At 40.0% G+C, this 25,433-nt stretch overlaps 1 protein-coding gene across 2 annotated transcripts in view; it reads left to right on the top strand.

Annotated features, from left to right (window-relative positions):
• Positions 1-5,822: 5,822 nt before the first annotated feature.
• NDUFA12 (NADH:ubiquinone oxidoreductase subunit A12) overlaps positions 5,823-25,433 on the top strand; it is a 29,747-nt gene continuing 10,136 nt past the window's right edge. The window contains exons 1-4 of one of the 2 annotated variants that reach the window (XM_045062172.1): positions 5,823-5,955; positions 6,854-6,936; positions 10,212-10,299; positions 12,368-14,227. In XM_045062172.1, the coding sequence (XP_044918107.1) occupies positions 5,870-5,955; positions 6,854-6,936; positions 10,212-10,299; positions 12,368-12,494 (384 nt within the window). In that variant the 5' untranslated portion in view covers positions 5,823-5,869 and the 3' untranslated portion in view covers positions 12,495-14,227. Of the gene's footprint in view, positions 5,956-6,853; positions 6,937-10,211; positions 10,300-12,367; positions 14,228-25,433 lie in introns of those variants that run through there. The other variant, XM_003989116.6, reaches the window with a different exon arrangement.

Genomic DNA, 25,433 nt, shown 5'->3' with positions numbered 1-25,433 from the left:
AGGTTGGCTTTCAACAACAGGTGGCTTATAAACAACAAACATATATTTCTCACAGTTTTGGAGGCTTAAAGTCTGAGATCTGGGTGCCAGTCTGGTCAAGTTCTAGTGACTTCTTGCCACGGGTTGCAGATTGCTGCCTTCTCACAGTGTCCTCACATAATGGAAGGGGCTAAGGATCTCTCTGGAACCTCTTCTGGAGATACTAATCTCATCCATGAGGGTTCCACCCTCATTGCTTCTGTGTCATTTTATTCATTGAGGCAGACACAAAGGCCTCTCAAGTTCAGAGGGAGATAAAATAAACTATACCTCTTGATGAGACAGTGGCAAAATTCTGGAACAGTGTAAGGAACCAGAATTTTTTTTTGCGGCCACTTTTGGAAAATAATCCATCACATATAGTGTTCTCATAGGCTTGGTTGTAGACCTTTAAGATTGGACAGTTTTATATGTATATTTCACAATATTTGATAGAAAAACAGTCCTTAAATGGGAAAAAATGAAGCACTCTTAGACATTTCTACATTTCTACAATTTCCTGTATCTAGAGGAGGGGAATAAGTCCTTCAGAGATTGTTAAGCACAAATTGGCCCTTAAATAGATACGTACCAGAAAATTCAGTAAATTGTATTGGGAGAATGGAACATGAACATATGTGGTGTGTGTGTGTGTGTGTGTGTGTGTGTGTGTGTGTGTGTGTGTGGTGTTATCAAAGACCTAAATTCTTATCTTCTAGCTAAAATTTTAAAAATCTAGAAACAATGTAAGAATGTAATCTAGCAATATGTTAGTGAATAGCAAAATAGACAGCTAAATGGTTGAAATGACTCCCAGATTGATTTTGGGAGTTGGAAATTGCATAAGGAAGCAGTCCTATATGATTCTTCTGACCATGTACATATGTTCAATGTATTCAATTCTTAAAAAGAAAAAAAATGGAAGGGCTAAACAGCAAATTAGATTGTTAAAGACAGAATGAAGGGTTTTGGCAATATTTTTGTTCACATGAGCAGGAAAGTATTATTTGAATGGATTCTACATATCTCTTCAGGTTTCTTTGGCTCTGTAATAATAAAACTAATATCAATCTAATGACAAAAATCAGAACAGGGTACTATGACAAAAAAAGCAATCAGACATTAAGAAAGAGTCCTTGAAATCAAATACAAAAATGTTGAAATGGAAAAAAATCTACCAAGACAGTCTTGACTGTACCCACATAAGGAACAAATTAGTGGACTGCTACATAAAGGGGAAGGAGTGGCTCAGAATGTAAAATGCGGACATAGAAATGGAAAATATGCAGGTAAAAATTTAAAACATAAAAGATCAATCCAGAAGGACAAATAGTCACCTAATATCCAGATTCCAGAAATGGATAGGGGAAAGTATCAAAAGAACAATTTCTACAACTAACAATGGCAACTCTCCAAATTTAAAGATGCTGTTGAATTCCACCAAGGATCAACCAGAAAAAGCCCAAGATACATCTACATGAAATTTCAGAACTTAAAAAAAAAAAATGTTCATTTACTTGTTTTGAGAGAGGGAGAGAGTGAGAGAGACAGCGCGCAAGTGCACACGGGGGGGGGGGGGGGACAGAGAGAGAAGGAGAGAGAGAGAATCCAAGGTAGATTCTGCACTGTCAGCACTGAGCCCTATGTGGGGCTTGAACTCATGGACCGTGAGATCACAACCTGAGTAGAAATCAAGAATTGGGCACTCAACCAACTGAGCCACCCAGGCACCCCAAGAAATTTCAGAACTTTAAAGACAAACAGAAAAGTCTGAAAAACAAGTTTCTTGCAAAGGAATAAATAATTGTTGACCCTTGAACAACACAGGTTTAAACTACAAGGGTCCATTTAAATGCCAATTAAAAAAATTTTTTTAATATTTATTTTGGAGAGAGAGAGAGAGTGTGTGAGCAGGGGAGGGGCAGAGAGAGAGAAGGAGACACAGAATCTAAAGCAGGCTCCAGGCTCCAAGCTGTCAGCAGAGAGCCCGATGTGGGGATCGAACGAACCCATGAACCATGAGTTCATGACCTGAGCCGAATTCAGACACTCAACTGACTGAGCCACCCGGCCGCCCTAAATGCCAATTTTTTACAGTACTGTAAATGTATTTTCTTTATGATTTTATTGATATTTTCTTTTCTCTAGCTTAGTGTAAAAATAAATTATATAATACATATAAGCTTGTGTTAACTGGCTGTTTATATTATCGGTAAGGCTTCCAGTCAACAGTAGGTTATTAGTAGTTAAGTTTTTAGGGAGTCAAAAGTTATATGTGGATTTTCAACTGCATGGAGGGGAGGTGGTCAGCACCTCTGACCTGTGTTGTTCAAGCGTCACTGCATCAGATTGGCAGAAAGACTTTTATCAATGATAGCAGATATTAGGAGGCAATGGAACAGTATTTCCAAGGTTCTACAAGAATTCCATGTCCTAGAATTCATTTTGAGCCTAAAATTCTAGGTCCAAGTAAATGATCAGTCAAAAGGGAAATTTTATTTCCTACATACATTTTTTTTTTTAATGCCTCAAGGGGTGCCTGGGTGGCTCAGTTAAGCGTCCAACTCTTGATTTCAGCTCATTATCTCACAGTTGTGAAATCAAGCCCCTTATCGAGCTCCTCACTGAGTGTGAAGCCTACTTAAGATTCTCTCCTTCTCTGCCTCTGCCCTTCTCCTCTGCTCACGTGCTGTGTCTAAAAAAAATTTTTTTAAAGTAATTTATCAAACTAATGTTTGTTGAGTACTTATAATAATACCAGGCACTGGGTTAAGTATTTTATGTGCCTGCTCTTATTTAATCCTCACAATGATCCCATAATGTAGGCAATATTATTAATCCCATTTTACAAATGAGTAAAGTAGGGCTTAGAGAAGCTAAGCAACTTGCCCAGTATGGCTAGTAAGTGATAGAGCCAAGATTTGAAGAGGCAAGAAACCCTAGGGAAGGGCTCCCTAGGTATAGAGCAGAAAACACACGTAGTATGCTGGGGATCCATCCAAAAGACCTGAAAACAGAATCTGGAAGAGATATTTGTACTCCTACGTTTATCGCAGCATTATCTACATTAGCCAAGCAATAGAAGTAACCTGAAATGTCCATCAAAAGATGAATGGATAAAGAAAGTGTGATATGTACATGCAATAGAGTATTATTCAGCCTTTAAAAAGAAGGAAATCCTGACATATGCTACAACATGGATTAAATTTAAGGACGTTTTGCTCAGTAAAATAAGCTAGCTGCAGAAAGACGAGTGCTACATGATTCTACTTATAGCAGGGATCTGAAGTGACCAAACTTTCAGAAACAGAAGATAGAATGGTGGTTGCTGGGGTTGGAGATAGAGGGAAAGGGGAGTTGTTCAATGCACACAGAGTTTCAGTTTTGCAAGATGCAAAGTTTCTAGAGATCTGCTGAACAACAATGTGCGTATAGTGTTAACTGTATGTAAGCATAAGTACAGTACACTTAAGAAGGGTCAAAGGGCACCTGGGTGGCTTAGTCAGTTAAGCATCTGACTTCGGCTCAGCTCATGAGCTCACGGTTCATGAGTTCAAGCCCCACATAGGGCTCTCTGCTGTCAGCACAGAGAGGGTTTCAATCCTCTGTCCCCCTCTCTTTCTTCCCCTCCCCACCCTTTCTCAAAAAAAAAAAAAAAAAAAAAGAATGGTTAAGGTAATCCATTTTATGCTGTGTTTTTTGACACAAAAGAAAAAAAAAAAAGATGCTACAATATATGGACCTTATTTGGACAAAGTAAAAATATTGTAGGGGAGCCTGGCTGACTCAGTCAGTGGAGCAGGCAACTCATGATCTTGGGGTTGTGAGTTCAAGGCCCATATTGGATGTAGAGATTACTTAAAAAATAAAATCTTTAAAAATACATATTATGAAACAATTGCTGAAATATAAACACTCCTCAGAGGATATTTGATTATATAAAAATTATTAACTTCTTGAGGTGAGATAATGGTAAGATCGTTATTTATTTTTATAAATGTTTATTCATTTTTGAGAGAGTGTGAGTGGAGGAGGTGCAGAGAGGGGGACAGAGGATCTGAAGTGGGTTCTGCACTGACAGCATCAAGCCCGACGTAGGCTCTAACTCATTAACTGTGAGATGGTGACCTGAGCTGAAGTCCCACCCTCAACAGCCACCCAGGTGCACCCAGATGATTATGGTTCCAACCCCCCCAACTGGCCATGATTGTTTTTTAAAAAGCTCATAGGTATATAGAAATGTATCACATGGAGTTTTTCTGAAAACAAAAAAGTGCATGAAAAGTCACAGTTGAACAAATTCAAATGTGACATGATTTTGAGGAATTGATGGAATCTAAAAAAATCTGATCCTGATATTTGGAAGTTTCTGCTTTGAGGTTGAAGATTTAATAGCATATAATTAAATCCCTTCTCTGGGTCTAGTCATGTTACTTGGTCCTTTCAAGAAATAATATTGTTTCAATTTTTTAATTCTTATAGACAATTATGAAAGCTTGCAGTTACAGATTTGAATGTAAATCTTACAAACTTTGACCTTTTTAAAGAAATGATATGGCAGGGGCGCCTGGGTGGCGCAGTCGGTTAAGCGTCCGACTTCAGCCAGGTCACGATCTTGCGGTCCGTGAGTTCGAGCCCCGCGTCGGGCTCTGGGCTGATGGCTCGGAGCCTGGAGCCTGTTTCCGTTTCTGTGTCTCCCTCTCTCTCTGCCCCTCCCCCGTTCATGCTCTGTCTCTCTCTGTCCCCAAAATAAATAAATGTTGAAGAAAAAAAAAAAAAAAGAAATGATATGGCAGACTAGATTCTGGAAGAGGAAAGAATGAGAAGAGGTGAAGGAAGTGCCCATGTGCTAAATTTCTCATCTCAAATAGTTGAGAATCAAGGAGAATGTTAGTTGATGGGAATACAGGTTTAAAAGCATATTATGTAAAATCATAAAATCGCCACTGGAAAATTATAAATAATATTCATTAAATATCCTTCTTTATTATTTAACAATTTTAAGTCTCATGCACGATTTAGTTTTCTAATATATTTTAAGTGTTTAAGTTTCGAATTTTAACTTTTCAACTAAATTCTTGAGAGCAGATTTAACCTTATACTTTTCTATACCTTCTCCTCGCTCCCCTGTTTACACAACGACACAACGCTAGTATATGTACTTAGTATTGAACGTACTCAATATCATTTGTGCTCAATATTGAATTCGTTATTGGTATTTTGTTTCTAAAGAATCTTGGCGCTAGATGGGGCGCCTGGGTGGCTCAGTCGGTTGAGCGCCCGACTTCGGCTTAGGTCTTGATCTCACAGTCTGTAGGTTCGAGCCCCGCGTCGGGCTTTGTGCTGACCGCTCAGAGCCTGGAGCCTGCTTAGGATTCTGTGTCTCCCTCTCTCTCTGCCCCTCCTCCGTTCATGCTCTGTCTCTTTCTGTGTGAAAAATAAATAAACATTAAAAAAAATTAAGAATCTTTGCGCTAGAATTTCTGAAGTAGCCTGAGCCAATCATTTTAGATGAGGAAACTGAGGTCCCCAAAGAAAGAACCTCCATCTGCGGAAGCCTAGTCTACATGAGCTCACCACCAGCTGCCCCGCGCTCTAAATAAAGACCCCGACGTCTCTTCAAAGTTCATTGCGCCCTTGCTTCCCGGGGAAACTAGCCGAGCGTTTTTCCGGAAACCGTAAAGACGTCGCGCAGAGGGGCGCCAGCCCCGCACATGCGTAGAACCATCTCTGCGTATCTCGCGCGCGTGCGCGAGTCGGAATTTTTTGTGGTCGGCACAGTGCTGCCGTGTTCGCTTCCTCCCGGTGCACTTTGAGCGTAGCACCCAGGGGGCTGGTCCTACCGGACAAGATGGAGTTCCTGCAGGTCCTGAAACGCGGGCTGCAGCAGCTCAGCGGCCACGGTGGCCTCCGCGGCTATCTACGAGTTTTCTTCAGGTGGGTGGCCAGAGCCATGCTCTTGGCCTCGGGACTGGACTTGAGTTAGCTGGTTTCTTGGAAAGAGTCCTGGGCTTGGGTCCTCTTGGAGAATTCGCAGTTTTTGTCAAGGACAATCCACCCAATCTCTACCCGGCTTCCCCAAGCCGAAGTGTGTGTTGGGGGGTGGGGGGATGGAGCTGTCTCCTTGAGACAAGATCAATACCAGGTTTAGAGACCGAGCTGTAAGAGTCGAGGTCGTGTGGGCTGCCGGGCCGGCTTCCTGGAGAGGAGTGAGCTTTGTCCAGTATTCACAGTGTGACCTTGGGAAAGTTTTTCCCTTCACTGGCCTTCAGTTTCCTCTGTGCAGTAAGATCATAATGGTCCCTGCTAGTCCTCACATTCTTTGAATTGGGGGAGCAACATTGTTCGCGGAAACCGAATCGGAGACCCACAATCGAATGAAAGCCTGGAGACATTCGAATCATTTTCAGATGAAATACTTTGGCCTCCTGATTTCCTGAGGGTTTTTGCTAACTCCAGTCCTCAAGGTCTAGTAGGGATAATAGATAAAAGTAGTCTTGTAACTTGAAGATATTGCGTCTGTATATTTAGTGTAATTTAAGCATATTGGTTGAGTCGATCTGCCTTTTCTGATCTGTCTTACCTGTCTACGTGGTGCTGGGGGCCACATGAGTAGGGATTCTAGAGCTCTTACCTGAAAGCTTGATTCTTCAACAGTGGGTGGCCTAATCCTGGAGATGAAGGCTAGAAGTGAACAACTAGTGACCATCCCCAGATTTCTTCATTTTTCTCTTTGGTGCTGCAGCCTTGACTGACTGAAAGTTGTTATACTCACTGTATTTTGTGTTTTGAACAAATAATCATTCTAAAATGTGTTTTCTTTTGATATTAACAGGGCAAACGATGTGAGGGTTGGTACATTAGTGGGGGAAGACAAATATGGAAACAAATACTATGAGGACAACAAGCAATTTTTTGGTGAGTACAATACTTTTTGATATAAATAATGGGAGTGAGATTGAGACTGGATTTGACTCTTTTCTATAATATAGAAATTCCTATAATATACTAGGAGCTTCTTTAATGAGTGTATAAACCAACATACACTTTCTTTTTAATTTCATGGGATTATGTATGTTGTGTGTAAACAGAAATATTTTTACTTAAAAATAATGGCCCATTTCTCCATATTACTAAGTTGGATGTATCTACAGCATTCTTTGGATATTTGTTTGTGTATTTTCATTTAAAAAAAAATTTAACATTTTTTTTTTTTTTTTTAATGTTGGTTTTTGTTTGAGAGAGAGAGAGAGAGTGAGTAGGGGAGGGGTGGAGAGAGATTGGGACAGAGAGTTCCAAACAGGCTCCTCACTGTCAGGGCAAAGCCCGACGCTGGGCTTGAACTCACAGACTGTGAGATCATGACCTGAACCAAAGTCCAGTGCTCAACCGACTGAGCCACCCAGGCACCCAGCAACATTCATTTTAATAGCAACACAATTCTCACCTGTATGGAAGAATCATTATTTTTTCAAACACTTCACTATTGATAGACATTTAGATTGATTGCCTTCAACCTTTTGCTATTAGAAACAATGCTGCAGTGACTTGCTGGTAACTACATCCACATTCATTTGTTTAAATATTCCAAGAATAAATTCCTAGGAGTGGAATTGCTGAGTCTGAGTATGCACATTTAAAATTTTGATGTGTATAGTGTGAGATTGTTAAGGCTCTTCTCTGTCATCATGGCCTAACTGTGAAATCTTTTCCAAGGTTTCTCCATGTGCCTTCACATTCCCATTCCCCTGCCTCATTGGATTACACTTTACTATTAGTTACTTATTCTCAAAATTGATTTCTCTAATGGAAGAAACAAATCTTGAAATTTTATTTTTTTCTGCAGAAAGCTCTATTGTTTCCATTTGATCCAGGGCTTGGGAGAAGGCTCCAGGATGGTGTAGAAGCAACCTAGTGGCTTCTGGGAGAGGCTCAGGCATGCCAGAGGAGCGCCCTCAAAGGCATGGGCTCCAGAGGCTCTTAGTTGCACTTGAAATCTGTATTTCCTTTAATAGATAAGGTCACATTTATTTTGATCTTTTTTAACAAGACTTTTTTTTTCATGTTTATTTATTTTTGAGAGAGAGACAGACAGAGCATGAGTGGGGAGGGGCAGAGAGAGGGAGACCCAGAATCTGAAGCAGGTTCCAGGCTCTGAGCTGTCAGTATAGAGCCTGACGCAGGGTCTGAACTCATGAGCCGTGAGACCATGACCTGAGCCAAAGTCGGACGCTTAACCAACTGAGCCACCCAGGTGCCCCTATTTTTATCTTTTTTAAATGTTTATTTATTTTTGAGAGAGAGAGCATGTGCACAAGCATGATCTGTAAAGGGGCAGAGGGGGATAGAAGTGGGCTCTGCGCTGACAGCAGAGAGCCAGATTGGGGGCTTGAACTGACAAACTGTGAGGTCATGACCTGAGCTGAAGTTGGACACTTAACTGACTGAGCCACCCTGGAGCCCTGAGAAGGTCGTATTTAAATAGCATTCCTTGATATTTGTTGATTATGTATTTACCCAGGAAAATTCTGTAAAGTAAATGCAGATTGCTTTTTGTTTATTGCCTTAAAACCCATTATAGGGATGAATTCAGTATTTTCTATTTGTGGGATTAGGGGCAATAAGGGAGGGGTGGAAGGAATTAATATTATGCGCTTTTGTGACCAATGCTAAACTAGGTGTCTGTGTGATATTTAATTTTCATAACAACCTTAAGATGTAAGTATAATCATCTACTTTTGTTTTTTAAGATTTTTTTTAAAAACATTTTCTTAAAGATTTTTTTAATGTTTTTTTATTTATTCAAGCAGGGGATGGGCAGGCAGAGAGAGAGAGGGAGAGAGAGAATCCCAAGCAGGCTGTGTCCTGTCAGCACAGAGCTGGACTCAGGGCTCAAACCCATGAACCATGAGATCATGACTTGAGCTGAAACCAAGAGTTGGACGCTTAAGCAACTGAGCCACCCCGTTGCTCCTAAAGATTTTATTTTTCAATAACCTCTACATCCAGTGAGGATCTTGAACTTAAAACCCTGAGATCAAGAGTCCCATGCTCCACCAACTCAGCCAGCCAGGCAGCACCCTCCCACTTTTTTTTTTTTTTTTTTTTTAAGGTAAGCTCTGTGCCCATCATGGGGCTCAAACTCAGAACCCTGAGTTCAAGAGTCTCATGCTGTACTGACTGAGCCAGCCAACTGCCCTGTATTCATCCACTTTTAATAGGTAAAGAAACTGAGGCTCATAAAATTTGCCTAAAACTCATTAATAATAAGTGACAGAGTATTGATTAGAATCCAGGTTGATGCTCAACTTAAGGACCCAATAGAAATAGTCATTTAGTTATTTATTTATTTAAAGTTTATTTTTGAAATTTATTTTGGGAGAGAGGCAGAGAGAGGGAGACAGAATCCCAAGCAGGCTCCATGCTGTCAGTGCAGAGCCCAGTGTGGGGCTTGAACTTACTAACCATGAAATCATGACCTGAGCCAAAATTAAGAGTCAGACTCTTAACTGACTGAACCACCAACGTGCTCCAAGAAACAGTTGTGTAAATTGTAGTTAGATCCCCAACTATTTCACAGAAATTTGTTAAATAAAAAAATGCAGCCATACTGTTTTGATGACAGGAGCTATCCTATTTATCTAACCATCATTTATAATGTTTGCCTATTATGTGTGATCACCAGTTTCCGAGAGGATCTCTGGTGGTCATTTAAAAATATTTATATGGAAACATATAATTCAAGTATGATTGCTGTGAATACATTTCTCCTGCCCCAGTCTCAGGAGGAACACTTTATTTCCTGAATACCCTTAACAGTTGGAAACACACTCCTTTACTTTCTCCTCTACTCCCTTGGCAGCAGTACAGGGGGAGAAGCAAGAGTTCTCCACTGTGGGAAATGCCTGAGTCCCACCCATAGAGTGAGGCTGAGTCCCAGTGTAGGGATTTTGCTCTGGCAGCTTCCGGGCTATTGATGAAAGCTTGCGATACACTTCCTGAGGCTTGTCCTCACTGATATACCCGGGGTGCTATTCCTTTAACGTTTCTTTTATGTGAAAGCACATAAAAGTCTCTTATTAAAAAAATTAAAAAAAAAAGTCTTCTTTGATATAGAATTATACTTTTTTTTTTTTTTTTTAAGGTTGTGTTTATTTCCTCACATCTTTATAAATGTTGATCTTTCCACCCAGGTCGTCACCGATGGGTTATATATACAACTGAAATGAATGGCAAGAACACGTTTTGGGATGTGGATGGAAGCATGGTCCCCCCTGAATGGTAAGCTAAGTCAACATGTTATTTTATTTGGCTTGGCAATATTTGTTTCATTACACAAATATTTATTGAGTATCTGTTTGTAAAACAGTCAGATATCTGAAAGCGTCTGTCCTAGTTACGGTGACTGTGTAACAACCCTAAAACTTAGGGTCTTAAAACAACAAGCATTTATTTCTCAGTTCTTATGGGTCAGGAGTTTAGGCAAGTCATAGTCAGACTAGCTTATCTCGGCTCTAGAAAGTCAGGTCGAAGACTCAAAGGCTGGATACCAGAATCATCTGAAGACTTGTTCATTTGGTATCTGGCAGCGGGTGCTGGATGTCACCAGGGAGCACAGCTGGGGCTTTGGGCTGGTACACCCTCCGGTGGCCTGCACTGCTTCAGGCAAGTGCTCTAAGAGAAAGCACCAGGCAGAAAGCCATGTGGCCTTAACTGACTTAGTCTTGGAAATTATCCTGTATCGTTTCTGCATTTCGTTGGTTGAGGCAATTTGAAAACTCTGCCCAAGCTTAATGAAAGAGAACATAAACCCTGTGTCTTAATGGAGGCATGTCAAGATCACATTACACGTTGGCGTATATGATGGTGGGGCTGTCTTTGGGGAAAAACAGTATGCCACATTATCACGTGGCTATGGGTGAAGGGAAAAGCAAAACGAATTCTGACTCTGAATATTTGGCAATTGGACTTTAAGCAAGTTCCTTAACCTCTCTGGGGCTTAGTTTTTTCATCTGTAAAATGAGAGCCCTCAAATTCCTTAGGTTTCTAAAAAGTAATTTTATAATATATCTGTTTTGAAATGAAATTCTAAATGGTCTTACGTGGATTATCAAATTTTGTGTAAAATATTTCAAAGCAAAGTACTCCTATCTGTTTCTTAGATTGCTAAAATAATACCACTTGTTTGATACAAAATTAAACTCTAGGTATCTGTTATAGTTTGTCTAGAAAATTTCACCAGAAAACTAGAAATAAGTGTATTAGGTACCTGTGACATTTTATTTAATTGAACTTGATCATCAGAAACTGCTTGAGGCTCTGTTGTGTAGGAACTGGAATAATCTCAAGCGTTTTCATAAAGACTCAATTAGAAATCCAGGCATATAACATAAGTTAATGAAGTACAGTGTGAGACAGTAGGGAGTAGTGGGGACTGTAAAGGACTGAAAAGCACACATTCCATCAAAGAGTTCATCACTCCCTGGTTCCATCAGCTGAGAATTTGGTCAGCGGTTTCTAGATAGGATTTTTCAAGAGAAAGTGGAAATGTGTATTTCAATGGTGAGATTTCTTGTTTTTTAAATGTTAATTTAAAATATTTGTCACCCTAAATACGGCACTATCCAGTAGAATTTTTCATGATCATAGAAATATTATATGTTTGTGCTGTCCAATAAGGTAGCCACTAGTCACATCTGGCCCAGGACACTGTGAAATTTAGCTAATGTGACCGAATTAAAGTTTTTATTTTATTTAAATTAAATAGGCTACTTGATTGAACAGAACAGTGTTTTAAGAGTATATTGTGAACTACTGAAACCAGTACTGCACTGTGTTGTTAACTAACTTGAATTTAAGTAAATTTTAAAAATATATATATTGTGAATTAAGCACATATATCACATTTCACCTACAACCAGTTCTCAGCTTCTACTACTTGGACAAATTAGGAGCATTGACCTATATCAGTGATGTAGTTTGAAGGCCACGATGCAGCCATACCTAGTTTCATTATGCTTTGCTTTACTGTGCTGCACAAATCAGAGAAGTTTTTTACAAATTGAAGGTTTGAGGCAACCCTGCCATGAGCAAGTCTGTCGGCGCCATTTTCCAACACCATATGCTCACATTGTGTCTGTGTATCACATTTTGTTAATTCTCACAATATTTCAAACTTTTCATTGTTGTTATGTTTGTTATAGTGACCCGTAATCAAGTGATCTTTGAGCTTACTGTTGTAATTCTTTTGGGGTGCCATGAACCACACCTATAGAAGATGGTGAACTTAATAAATGTTATGTTCAGACTGCTCCACCAACTGGCCATTCCCCTGTCTTCCTCTCCCCAGGCCTCCCTGTTCCCTGAAACACAATATTGAAATTAGGCCAATCAATAACCCTTCAAAGGCCTTTGAGTGTTCAAGAGAAAGGAAGAGTTGCACATCTGTCACTTTATTACATGTGCTGCTGAAGTGAGCACACATCTGTCACTTTAAATCAAAAGCTAAAAGTGATAAAGCTTAGTGAGGAAGGCATGTTGAAAGCCAAGATAGGCTGAATGCTAGGCCTCTTGTGTCAAACAGTTAGCCACGTTGTGAATGCAAAAGAAAAGTTCTTGAAGGAAGTTAAAAGTGCTACTCCAGTGAACACAAGAATGATGAGAAAGTGAAACAGCCTTATTGCTGATACGGAGAAAGTTTTTGTGTTCTGGACAGAAGATCAAACCAACCACAGCATTTCTTAAGCCAAAGCTTAGTCTAGAGCAAATCCCTACCTCTTCAATTCTGTGAAGGCTGAGAGGTGAGGAAGCTGCAAAAGAAAAGTGAAGCTAGCAGAGTTTGGTTCATAAAGTTTAAGGAAAGACACTGTTTCCATAACATAAGAGTGCAAGGTAAAGCAGCAAGTGCTGATATGAAAGTTGCAGCAAGTTATTCAGAAGATCTAGCGAAGATAGTTAGTGAAGGTGGCTACACTAAACAACAGATTTTCAATGTAGACGAAACAGCACTCTATTGGAAGAAGATGCCATCTAGGACTTTCATAGCTAGAGAAAAGTCCGTGCCTGGCTTCAGAGCTTCAAAGGACAGGCTGACTCTCTTGTTAGGGGCTAATGCAGCCGGTGATTTTCAGTTGAGGCCTGTATTCATTCACTGTTCAGAAAATCCCATGGCCCTTAAGAATGATGCTAAATCTTATGCTCTACCAATGGAACAACAAAGCCTGAGCGACCACACATCTGTTTACAGCATGGCTTACTGGATATTTTAAGCCTGCTATTGGGACCTACTGCTCAGAAAAAAAGATGCCTTTCAAAATATTAGTGTTCATTGTCAATGCACCTGGTTACCCAGCAGCTCTGATGGAGATGTACAGTGAGATTCATGTTTCATACCTGCTAACACAATATCTTTAGCCCACAGATGAAGGAGTAATTTTGATTTTCAAGTATTATTTAAGAGAGACCTTGCATAAGGCTATAGCTGCCTCTGCTGGATCTGGTCAAAGTAAATGGAAAATCTTCTCAGAAGGATTCAATCATTCTAGATGCCATTAAAAACATTTGTGATTTCATGGGAAGAGGTCAAAATACCATCATTAACAGGAGTTTAGAAGAAGTTGATTCCAACCCATTGATCATGGATGATTTTGAGGGGTTTATCACTTCAGTGGATAAAGTAATTATGGAAGTAAATGTAGAAATTGCAAGAGAACAAGAAGTGGAGCCTGAAGACGTGACTGAGTTGTTGCAGTTTTATGATCAAACTTGAATGGATGAGGAGTTCCTTCTCATGGATGAGCAAAGAAAGTGGTTTGTTGATCTAGAATCTACTCCTGGCAGAGATGCTGTGAAGATTGTTGAAATGACAAAGGATTTAGAATATAACATAAACTTAGTTGATATGGTAGTGGCAGGCTTGAGAGGATTGACTCCAATTTTGAAAGAAGTTTTACTGTGGGTAAAGGCTATCAAATAGCATTACATGGCTACAGAGAAATCCTTAATGAGAAGGAAGAGTGGATCAGTGTGATAAACTTCATTGTTGTCTTATTTTAAGAAATCGCCACTGTCACCCCACCACTCTGGTCAGTCAGCAGCCATCAACTTCAAGGCAAGAACCCTCCATGAGCCAAAAAATTAAAAACTCCCTAAAAGCTCAGATGGTGGTTAGTATTTTCAGCAAGCAATAAAGTATTTTTTAATCAAGGCATATGTTGTGGTTTTTTTTTTTAGATATACTGCTGTTGTACACTTAATAGACTATAGTGTAGTACAAACACAACTTTTATATGCACTGGAAAACAAGAATTCGTTCGACTTGTTTTATTGCAATATTCACTTTATTGTGTTAGTTTGGAACCAAGCCTGCAATATCTCCAAGGTATGCTTGTAATGAATTGTCTTTATACTCATTGGCTCTGATTGTGAGAAAGCAGCAGTGATATTACATGTTACCATAGCATATCATTCTTTTAAGATCCAAGGGACTGTGATTTTAGATCAAGAGCTGTCTACTTTCACTGAGGGGCATTTTATATGTTAGGGGCACTATTTGAGACCCAGGACTCAAAAGTGGAATTTGGCTTTAGGAGGTAAGGTGTCCAAGTTATTTGTTTGGTTGATTGTTTTGGGGTGGAATTGGTCCTAGGAGGATGCAGAAGACCTGTGGGCTATCTCTTTCAGATCTCAGATAGATTGAGATCTATTTCCTTCAAAGCACTCATCTTTACTCAGCGCTCATGGTCTATATTTTGGGAGAATGTGACGGGAGGTGCAGGAGGGAACTGATTTAAATTATGTGATGAAACATATTTGAAATGATAACGTGGTAAAAACTATGAAAAGATAAAAGTACTATTCTGCCAAGCAAGTTCTTTTATATGATCTGAGATCACATGAAAAAGAGGTAGAAAGCTGTAGAAGATAACATCATTCCAGCAGGTGCCTGAGGACAATTGAGGATATAAAGCTGAATTTCTTTGTGGAGAGCAGCCTCCTAATGGCTGAGTACCTTTGATGACCCGTGTTTATAAGGGAAGCTTAAAGGCTTATGATGTAGGGAGAAGTGTTGTCGGACAAGTTTAGCTGTTTGTTTCTCAAGAAGACCTCCTCTTTGCTAAGGGTAATACATTGTGGAATTCTAAATTTGTGGAGTCTTACCTTTGATTTGATCCATGAGTAAATTTGTAGTTGGGTTGATTTATTTATTTTTTTTAATTTTTAATGTTTATTTTTGAAAGAGAAATAGCGCAAGCAGGGGAGGGGCAGAAAGAGAGGGGGACAGAGGATCTGAAGCAGGCTCTATGCTGACAGCAGAGAGCCCAATGTGGGCTCTCACCAACCATGAGATCATGACCTGAGCCAAAGTTGGAACCTAACTGACTGAGCCTCCCAGGTGCCCCGATTCAGTTTTAATTAGAGAGACAGGTATTATATACAAAGTAGTGAATAGCAAACAGTTTATCATTGTTATTCAAATAACTATTTTTGTTTGTTTGGTTTTTAATGTTTACTTATTTTTGAGAGAGGGAGAGAGAGAGAGAGTGTGAGCAGGGGAGAGGCAGAAAGAATGGGAGACAGACTCCAAGTCAGGCTCCACGCTCTGAGCTGTCAGCACAGAGCCCGATCCGAGGCTTGAACTTACGAACCGTGAGGTCATGACCTGAGCTGCATTTGGATACTCAACCAACGGAGCCACCCAGGCGACCTTCAAATAACTATTGCATGCCTACCAGACGCCTAGAACTGTTATAGACACTGGGAATACAATAGTAAATAATGAGAGTTCTTGCTCTCATTGAATGGAGACAGAAGAACAAATGTATTCTATATTTTAGGTAATGGTAAATGCAAGGAAGATAATATGAAGCTGGCATTCATAAAAGGATAAAGAGTAATGGAGTGTCTGTCTTCTCTGGAAGTTAGAAAAGGCTTCCTTGAGGAAATGACATTTGAAGAGGGGAGGGAGCAAACCAGGGAAGGGGACAAAGAGCTCCAGGCAGTAGAAACCACAGTGCAAAAGCCTGTCTGTTGAGATATATTTGCATGTATTCAAAGAACAGCAGTGTGGCCAGTTTGGCTGGAATGGAATGACTGCAGGGAAGATTTTAGGTAACTAGGAGAAATAGCTAGGGCCTGGATCGTGTAGATGTGGTAAGCCATGCTTTTTTGGCTTTTTTTCCCTAAATTTCTTTGAAAGTCACTGGAAGGTAAAGTAGGATGTGATCTGTTTTATATATTTTTTTTTTAATTGGGAACAATCCTAAACTTCCTGAAGAGTTGGAAGTATATGAATCATTTCAAAGTAAGTTCCCAAAGGATGTCCTGAATACTCCAGTGTGTAATTCCTACAAACAAGGATATTCTCCTATGTAACCACAATTTAACCGTCAAAGTTGGGAAATTAAGAGTCATATCATCTTCAGATCCCATTTAGTTTTCATCAGTTGTGCCAACAAATGTCTTTTATAGCCAGAGGGTCTAATTGTGCATTTCATGTGGATCTCATTTCTCTCTAGTCTCTTTAACACTGGATTTGTTCCTTTGCTTTTCCTTAATTTTCATGACCTTCACACTTCTCAAAGTTACAGGCCAGTTATTATTTTTTTAATGTTTTTATTTATTTGTGAAGGAGAGAGAGAGAGACAGAGCATGAGTGGGGGAGGAGCAGAGAGAGAGGGAGACACAGAATCCGAAGCAGGCTCCAGGCTCTGAGCTGTCAGCACAAAGCCCGATGCAGGGCTGGAACTTACGAACCCTGAGATTGTGACCTGAGCCGAAGTTGGACACTTAACCAACTGAGCCACCCAGGCACCCCTACAGGCCAGTTATATTGTAGAAAGTCCTTCAGTGTGGGTTTGTCAAATGTTTTCTCATGACTAGATTCAGACTATGTCTTTGGCAGAAATTTCACAGAAGCAGTGTCCCATTAGGTGGCACCCTATTTTGATTAGTCCTATTACTGATGATATCTTCTCACTTGAATAGGGTATATCTGCGAAGTTTCTCCTTTCTAAAGTTTTCCCTTTGCAATTAATTAGCATTTTATGTAGAGGTACTTTGAAGTTACTTAAGTTTCCCATTACTCATCAGACTTTCAGTCTACTCGTTTATTGTATCAGTATGAACTCCTGTTATAATCAATGAGTTATAATTCATTACTATGCTTGTTCCATTTGTTTATTTATTTACTGACTTGACTTATTTTTCTGCTCTTCTTCACCTATATCGCTTATCGCCCTACCCCCATACTCTCTGGCAACCATCAGTTTGTTCTCTGTATTTATGGGTCCATTTCTGCTTTTTGTTTGTTTTGTTTTTTGTATGTTTTATATATTTTAGTTACTTATATGTGAAATCATATGGTATTTGTCTTTTCCAGTCTGACTTATTTTGCTGAACATAATACCCTCTGGGTCCATCCCATCTGTTGTCACAGATGGTAAGATCACATTCCTTTTTTTATGACCGAGTAATATTCTACTGCATTTGTACACCACATCTTTTTTTATCCATTCATCTTTGGATGGGCACTTGAATTGTTTCCATGTCTTGGCTATTGTAAATGATGCTGCACTTAATGTAGGGGTGCATATATCTTTTTCAATTAGTGTTTTTGTTTTTGTTGGGTGAGTATCCAGTAGTGGAATTACTGGATCATATGGTAATTTAATTTTTAATTTTTTGAGGAAGCTCCATACTGTTTTCCACTGTAGTTGTACCAATTTTATTTCTACCAACAGTGCACAAGAGTTCCTTTTTCTCCATATCCTCGCTAACACTTGTTATTTCTCATCTTTTTGTTGCTAGCCATTCTGACAGCTCTAAGATGATATCTCATTTGGTTTTGATTTGCATTTTCCTGGTGATTAATGATGTTGCGCATCTTTTTGTGTGTCTGTTGGCCATTTTATTTTATTTTTGAGAGAGAGAGACAAAGCATGAGTGGGGAAGGAGCAGAGAAAGGGAGACTCAGAATCCGAAGCAGGCTCTAGGCTCTGAGCTGTCAACACAGAGCCCGACACAGGGCTCGAACCCATGAACCGGGTGATTGTGACCTGAGCCGAAGTCAGACACTTAACCGACTGAGCCACCCAAGAGCCCCCTGTGATTTACATTTTTAAAGCATCTGTGTCATTGCTGTGAAGAATGAGGAAGGTGGGGGGCAGTGTTGGAGCAGGCTGATTGCTGGACTAACGTGCTAGTGCTGCGAGTTGTGAGTTTGGGGACTGTACCAGTTATCCATTACTGTGTTAACAGATTATCTTAAATTTAGCTTAAAACAATAAACAGTATCTCTCATGATTTCTGTGGGTAAGGAATTGAGTGCAACTTAGCTAGATGCCTCTGGTTTAGGGTCTTTCACGAGGCTGCACTCAAGATATCGTTTGAGGCTGCAGTCACCTCCATAGCCAAATTCATTCACGTGGCTGTAGACAGACTTCAGAGATTTGCTTCCGCGCTCACTCATGTGGGCCTCTCCACAAGGCCATCTCTTGTGGCAGCTGGCTTCTTAAGAGCAAGTGAAGAGAACACCTGAGATGGAAGCCACAGTCGTGTGCGTGTGTGCGTGTGTATTTTTCCTTTTTTTTTTTTTTTTTGGAAGTATAGTTAACATGGTGTTACATTAGGCCAATCTTTTAAAACCTAATCTCAGAAGTAACATCCTACACTTAATGCTGCGTTCTTTTTATTAGAAATGAGTCAGTAAATACAGCCCATACTCATGGAAAGTGGATGAAAGTGGGGGAAAAAAACCTCAGTTTCTTTCTTCCCTAGTAGGGAAAACTCTTCCCTGCTGTGTGTTTCTCTTGTGAGTCTCCTTTACATACCAGACACTTCACTTCTGACACTTCCGGTTACCAAATGTGTAGGGATTTCCCCCCCCTCCCCCAAACAACAAGAAAGTCTCTGACAGCAGCTGGGTGTCCTACAGTTTAACTCATTTTTGACACTATCTATCTGGAGATAGTGTCAGATCCCACAACAGGTAAGATTTCAGTCCCACAAGACTGCCCCCTCTACCTCTTCCTCTGATGCCACTCACAAGCCCAGTGCTTCTGAGCAGCCAGCTATAGATTGGTCAGGAGGTTAGGGGCTGAAGCTGAAAATTCCAAGCTTTTGATCATGGCTTGATCTTCCTGGTGACTATCCTCATCCAGGACCATCTTGAAGCCTATCTAGAGTCACCTCATTAGAACAAGAGATGCTCCTACTGCTCTTGTTACTCAGGAATTTATGAGAGTGTTGGGAGCCCTGTGTCAGGGTCAGATCAAAGACAGATATTAAGGGGCGCCTGGCTGGCTCAGTCGGTGGAATGTGTGATTCTTGATTTCAGGGTCGTGGGTTCCAGCCCCATGTTAGGTGTGGAGATTACTTAAAAAATAAAATGTTTAAAAAAATATTTTTTTAATATTTATGTTTGAGAGAGAGAGCATGTGCAAGGCAGAGGGGCAGGGGCAGAGAGAGGGAGACAAAGCATCCAAAGTGGGCCCTATGCTGACAGCAGAGAGCCTGATGCAGGGCTCGAACTCACAGAGAGGTCATGACCTGAACCGAAGTCAGACACTTAACCAACTGAGCCACCCAAGTGCCAAAAAAATAAAATCTTTTAAAAAAAAAAAAAGACAAATATTAAAACAATAGATGCTCCTAGTGTTATCATCAGGAAGTTACAAAAGTCTCAGGAGCTTTGTGCCAGGAGTTGGGTACAGAGACCAGTATATATATTTTCTGTTATCCATAGAGGATTACACAAGGGTATGTATACCCAGAGGCTGTGGTCACGGAGGCCATCCTAGAGGCTGCCTACCACAGGGATGTATTTTGAAGTAAAATGGAGGATTTGCTGATGGAGTGAAGTTTGAGAGAAAAAAGTCAAGGATGACTTCAAGATTTTTGGCCTGAACTACTGGTGGTAACTGAGGTGAGGAAGATCGGGTAGGGTGGGGGAAGCAGAACTGGAAGAGGTAATGAAGAATTCTACTTTGTCTATGTTAAGTAGGAGATGCCTATTAGAAAACCAAGTGGGAATGGTGGTAGACAGTTAAACACTAGTCTTTAGGTCAGGATAGAGGTTGGTGATGGAGATAGGACTTCATTGTCATTTTACCTAGTGTAGTATACAATGGAACTTAGTGAATTGTAGGTAAAAGGGTTAAGTGAATCTGATCTTCAGTTAAATGCCTAGCTTTGTTTCCCTGGAAACCAGATTTGATTGTAGCAACTACAGGAGTCCCCTCTTATCCACGGTTTTGCTTTCCATGGTTTCAGTCACCCCCTGGTCACCCATGGTTTAGAAGCAGGTGATCTCCTGATGTGTGGTCAGAAGGTCAGTAGTAGCCTAACACTATGTCACAATGCCTGCGTCATTTACTGCACTTCCTCTCGTCAGAAAAGTGTTTTATCATCTCACATCATAAGAGGAAGGGTGAGAATGGTACAATAATATTTTGAGAGGAGGGAACTATATTCACATAACTTACTATATTACAGTTGTTCTATTTTACTATTAGTTATTGTTGTTAGTCTCTTACTGTGACTAATTTATAAATTAATCTTTATCCCAGGTGTGTAAATGTAGGAAAAAGCATAGTATTTATAAGGGTTGGTACTATCCACAGTTTCAGGCATGCACTGGGGATCTTAGAACTTAACCCCTGCAAACAAGGAGGGGGACTACTATATACTGCTAGACAAAATTGATCCTTGATTGGTACATTGCATCTGGATGAGAGCAATTATAAATGCCTGGTGAGTTAGCTGTTTGAGCTTCCTTGTGTATTGCTGCTCTTAGACCTGGGATGTCCCTTGTGAGAATGGGAATCCTGAAGCTGCGCCTGTGGAGTTGTTGTTATTAGAGGTGTCAGTTTTTGTACAGCATGAAGCCTTTAAGTCAGGGCAGCTCCTGCACCTGATGCGGCTCTCCTCTCACTTGAGCCTAGGGAGTCCAAGAAAATGGGTCCTGAACAGCAGGGTGAGCAGCTGTCACCTGCACGAACTATCGCAAAGTCTCCCAATGAGAGGAACACCTGATGTTGCCGATGGGGTGAGCTGTAGTTCTGTCCTCTTTCTGAGCCGTCTGGTGCTGGAGATGGCCTGTGATAGTATATGAATCTGTAGGGTAGCTGCATAATCTCAACTAGAGAAGGATTCCCTCCTGAAGTGTCAAGTGTTTATCCTAGAAACAGGGAATTTCTTCAATAAACTTCTGTGGTTCACATACTGTTCCCTAATCTAGTGGGAACATTAGAAATCTTGTGGGAAAAAGTTCACTTTATCTCATCGCAAGGCCTTCATTTCTTTCACTGTCAGCAGCTAGTGAGGCTGTTTGGGTCTACCAGTAGATAAACAAAAGGTGCATGTGCTGATGTGAATGTCTGGGATGGGCACTGGAGCTCCATGTACCTTGAAAATAAAAAACTGAATGCCTAGAACCTAGCACAGTACTCAGCTTACAAATCACTTATTCAACAAATGTTACGCATCCCAGTATGTATCATGCACTGATAGATTTACACATTCACAGTGGTAAACAAAATAGACGGTCCTTGCTATCTTGGAGTTGATAGTCATTTAATGAATGCTAGCTGGTAGACTGTACTATAACTGAGTGTCTGTTATTTTTCTTTGTTACGGTACTTTTATTTTCTTAAAAAAATCTTTTTTAATGTTTATTCATTTTTGAGAGAGAGAGAGAGACAGAAGAGCATGAGCAGGGGAGGGACAGAGAGAGAGGGAGACACAGAATTTGAAGCAGGCTCCCGGCTCTGAGCTGTCAGCACAGAGCCCAATGCAGGGCTTGAACCCACGAACCGTGAGATCATGACCTGAGCTGAAGTTGGATGCTCACCGATTGAGCCACCCAGGTGCCCCTTATAATACGTTTATTTTCTTATGTAAGTTCTATTCTCTTATAGAATCAGCAGTGAGATTTTAATTTCTTTTTCAGGAGTTTATATGAGCTTAACCTGACTGAACAGAATACTCAAAGTATTTCGGTAGATCACAAATAGTCTTTTATGCCATTATATTCTTACACCATTTTGATTATCCTTAATTTTATCTCTATAGCCACTAGCTATACAGTAATGCACCAAAGTCTTTATTTCCTTCCTTCTTCCTTCCTCCCTTCCATCCTTCCTTCATTTCCTTCCTTCCTTCCTATTTTGAGACAGAGAAAATCTTAAGCAGCTTCCACACTCAGCACGGAGCCATGGGGCTTGATCCCATGACCCTGGGATCGTGACCTGAGCTGAAATCAAGTGTGGAACACTCAACTGACTGAGCACCAGGTGCCCCCTTTATTTTCATTTTTATGCTTGTTAGCTTTTGCATAGAATTAGTGACAGATTGGGGTTCCCGGGTGGCTCAGTTGGTTGGGTGACTGACTTCTGCTCAGGTCACGATCTCACAGTTTGTGAGTTTGAGCCCCACATCGGGCTCTGTGCTGACAGCTCCGAACCTGGAGCCTATTTTAGATTCTGTGTCTCCCCCTCTCTGTACCCCTCCCCTGCTCATGCTCTGTGTCTCTCTGTCTCTCAGTAATAAATAAATGTTAAAAAAAATTAAAAACAAAAGAATTAGTGACAGGTAAACCAAGTAAGTAGTTAGTATCTGTATAAAATTTGACAAAGGAAAATGTTGAGAGTAAAATGGTGGAAAATTTGGGCTCTTTTATGCATAATAGTATAAAATTACTGTTTCTACTTCTATCAAGAGTTTTTTGAAGTGTTGGAACCCTGAAATCCTTTAAATCAAGTTAAACAAATATGGCTTACCTAGATTTTTCTCTACTATGTATATACTTTTTTCCCCACTTGGTGGCACCTTCTGTTCATTTCTAAGTAACATCTTTTCTCCCTCAATGTAGTACAGCCAGTCTCTCCTTGTATATTGATTTTTCTTATTAAGATTAATGGTTAAATTACTGAAGTAATACAATAAATACACTATTTTCCAAATAATAGTGTATGTTGAAAATTTCCTATTTTTAACAGAAAATTATTTTTGCCTTGAAGATTTTTCCATAGCCATAGCGTAATTAACACATGTTTTTACTCTTGTGAGGATCCCTTTTCCTTGTGGTCAGCTTTTTTTCAGTTAGCATATGAGGTTCTAGATGCCTTTGTAGAAAAATAGGGTGCAAGTTAGGGAGACTGAGCGTGATAGGAATCAAAGTTGCTTCATAGGTTTAGGTTTGAGAGGTTGGATGGTGTCACCATTCACTGGGATGGGAAGACTGGGAGAAGAGTAGGATGGGGAGTGGAGGATTGCGGTCAGATTCTCTTTGGATATAGTAAATTTGAGATACCTATCAGAAATCCAAGAGAATAGATGTGTCAGGTGACCAGCTGGTATATAAATCTGGAGTTTAGGACAGAGGTTGAGCTGGCAAAGAAAAATGAGAAGTACCTAGCAAGGTAAGAGGGAAGGCAAGAAAGAATAGTGTTTCAACAAAGAAGAGAAGGCTAGCTGAATTGATTGATGCTGAGAGATTGCTTGAGATAAGTAAGGACAGAGAAGCATCCATTTGATTTGGCAGTATGAAGTTCATTGAGTCTAAATGGAATCTGTTCTTAAGAATGTGAGAGACCAGAAAAGTTTAAAGAATCTGGCAGGGGCCAGGGATAATCTACATAACCCCTGAGAGACAACTGTCGACATTTGGCATATTTCCTTTAGTCCTTTTAAATAATTTTTTATGTCATTGTTGTGTCCATAATCATATTCAGTTTTTTTCTCTTAATATTATAAGCAAATTTCCAGGTGATTAAAACAATCAGTACAATTACTGTTAATTTTTTTCTAATTATAAAAATGTGTAATTGTTATAGAAAACTTGGAAAACCCAGAGATACATGCAGTGGAAATTAAAATAAACTCCTTGGCCTAGAAATAAACACTGTTAACATTTCTTTTTTTTTTCATTTTTTTTTTAATGTTTATTTATTTTTGACAGAGAGAGATACAGAGCATGAACGGGGGAGGGGCAGAGAGAGAGGGAGACACAGAATCCAAAGCAGGCTCCAGGCTCTAAGCTGTCAGCACAGAGCTCAACACGGGGCTCGAACCCATGAGCCATGAGATCATGACCTGAGCTGAAGTCAGACGTTTAACTCACTGAGCCACCCAGGCACCCCTGAGGATCTGCATTTAAAGAGAAGGAATATGTGTGGAGATCACAGTGTGATGGATCACAGTGTGGAGAACAGATTACGATTTGTTGATCATACCCTCTTTAGAAGGAGGTTTGTGATTATAAATAACTATATATAGATATGTGTGTGTAACAGTATTTTGTTTGCTGGCCTCCTTTTCTCACTTAATAAATCACAAACATTTTCCCCATTTCACTAAATATTCTGCTTGTCAGTTTGAGATTTTTAGTGTCTAAGGGGCTTTTGATGTATAAAGATTAATGGAAATTTGGATTTAAAATGAATATACTGTTTATTACAGCTGCAATCTATTATCATTTTTTATTTTAGTTCCAGTATAGTTAGCATATGGTGAACTGTTAGTTTCAGGGGTACAGTATAGTGATTCAGCTCCTCCCTGCACCAGCCTGTGCTCATCACAAATGCACTCCTTAATCCTCATCACCTGTTCAACACATACCCCGACCAACTCCCCTCTGGTAACCATCCGATTGTTCTCTGTAATTAAGAGTTACAGCTGCAATTTTTAAAACCTACTTGTTCTTCAGCCTTGAGGTCCAATTTATAAATAGGATAACAAGATTAGTAAATTGAACATTTTTGCATAAAAATAAAGAACAATTATATTCTCTTGTTTGATAAACTCAAATGGAAAGGATTAAAATCTAAACAATTATCTCCTTTTTCCAGTTTAGTTAATTACATTCCTTTCAACATTTTAGGTCACAATTATAAATGTAGGATATATATTTTTTCAATATCTTCAAATGCCCAACGTAGATAGATGAACAGACCTATCAAGCAAAATGTTCTTAAGCCCTTAAATGACTCATGTTTAACCATGCTAGAAACTTAAGGGTCATCCTCACAGGTCTTTTTTCTCTAATATCCAGTCAATCAGCAGGTTCCATGTGATTACTTTGTGAATATGTCCCACATCTGATCACTACTTCTGTCATTATTACCCTGGTCCAAACCACAGTTAACTCTTGCTGGAAACTTCTACCACAACCTTCCAACTGGTCTGATTACATTCTTGCAGCGCACTAATATTCTCCACATACTCAGTGATTGGAGTGGTTATTTTACAAATCCCTGCTCAGAACTCTACATTAGTTTCCTGTCATGATGACAGTGAAAACCCCAACTCCTTACAAGGCCTTGTGTGCTGTTGGCCCTGCCAGGCTCTGCATACACTGTCCTGTTCACTGCCCTGCCAACTCTTGACGTTGCCACTTTGTCCTCACTTTCCCTTGA

Source organism: Felis catus, chromosome B4 (genome assembly GCF_018350175.1).
Source record: "Felis catus isolate Fca126 chromosome B4, F.catus_Fca126_mat1.0, whole genome shotgun sequence".
In the NCBI taxonomy this organism is placed as follows: domain Eukaryota; kingdom Metazoa; phylum Chordata; class Mammalia; order Carnivora; family Felidae; genus Felis; species Felis catus.
The sequence above is the reverse complement of the archived record's forward strand: the minus strand, read 5'-3'. Positions and strand labels throughout refer to the sequence as shown.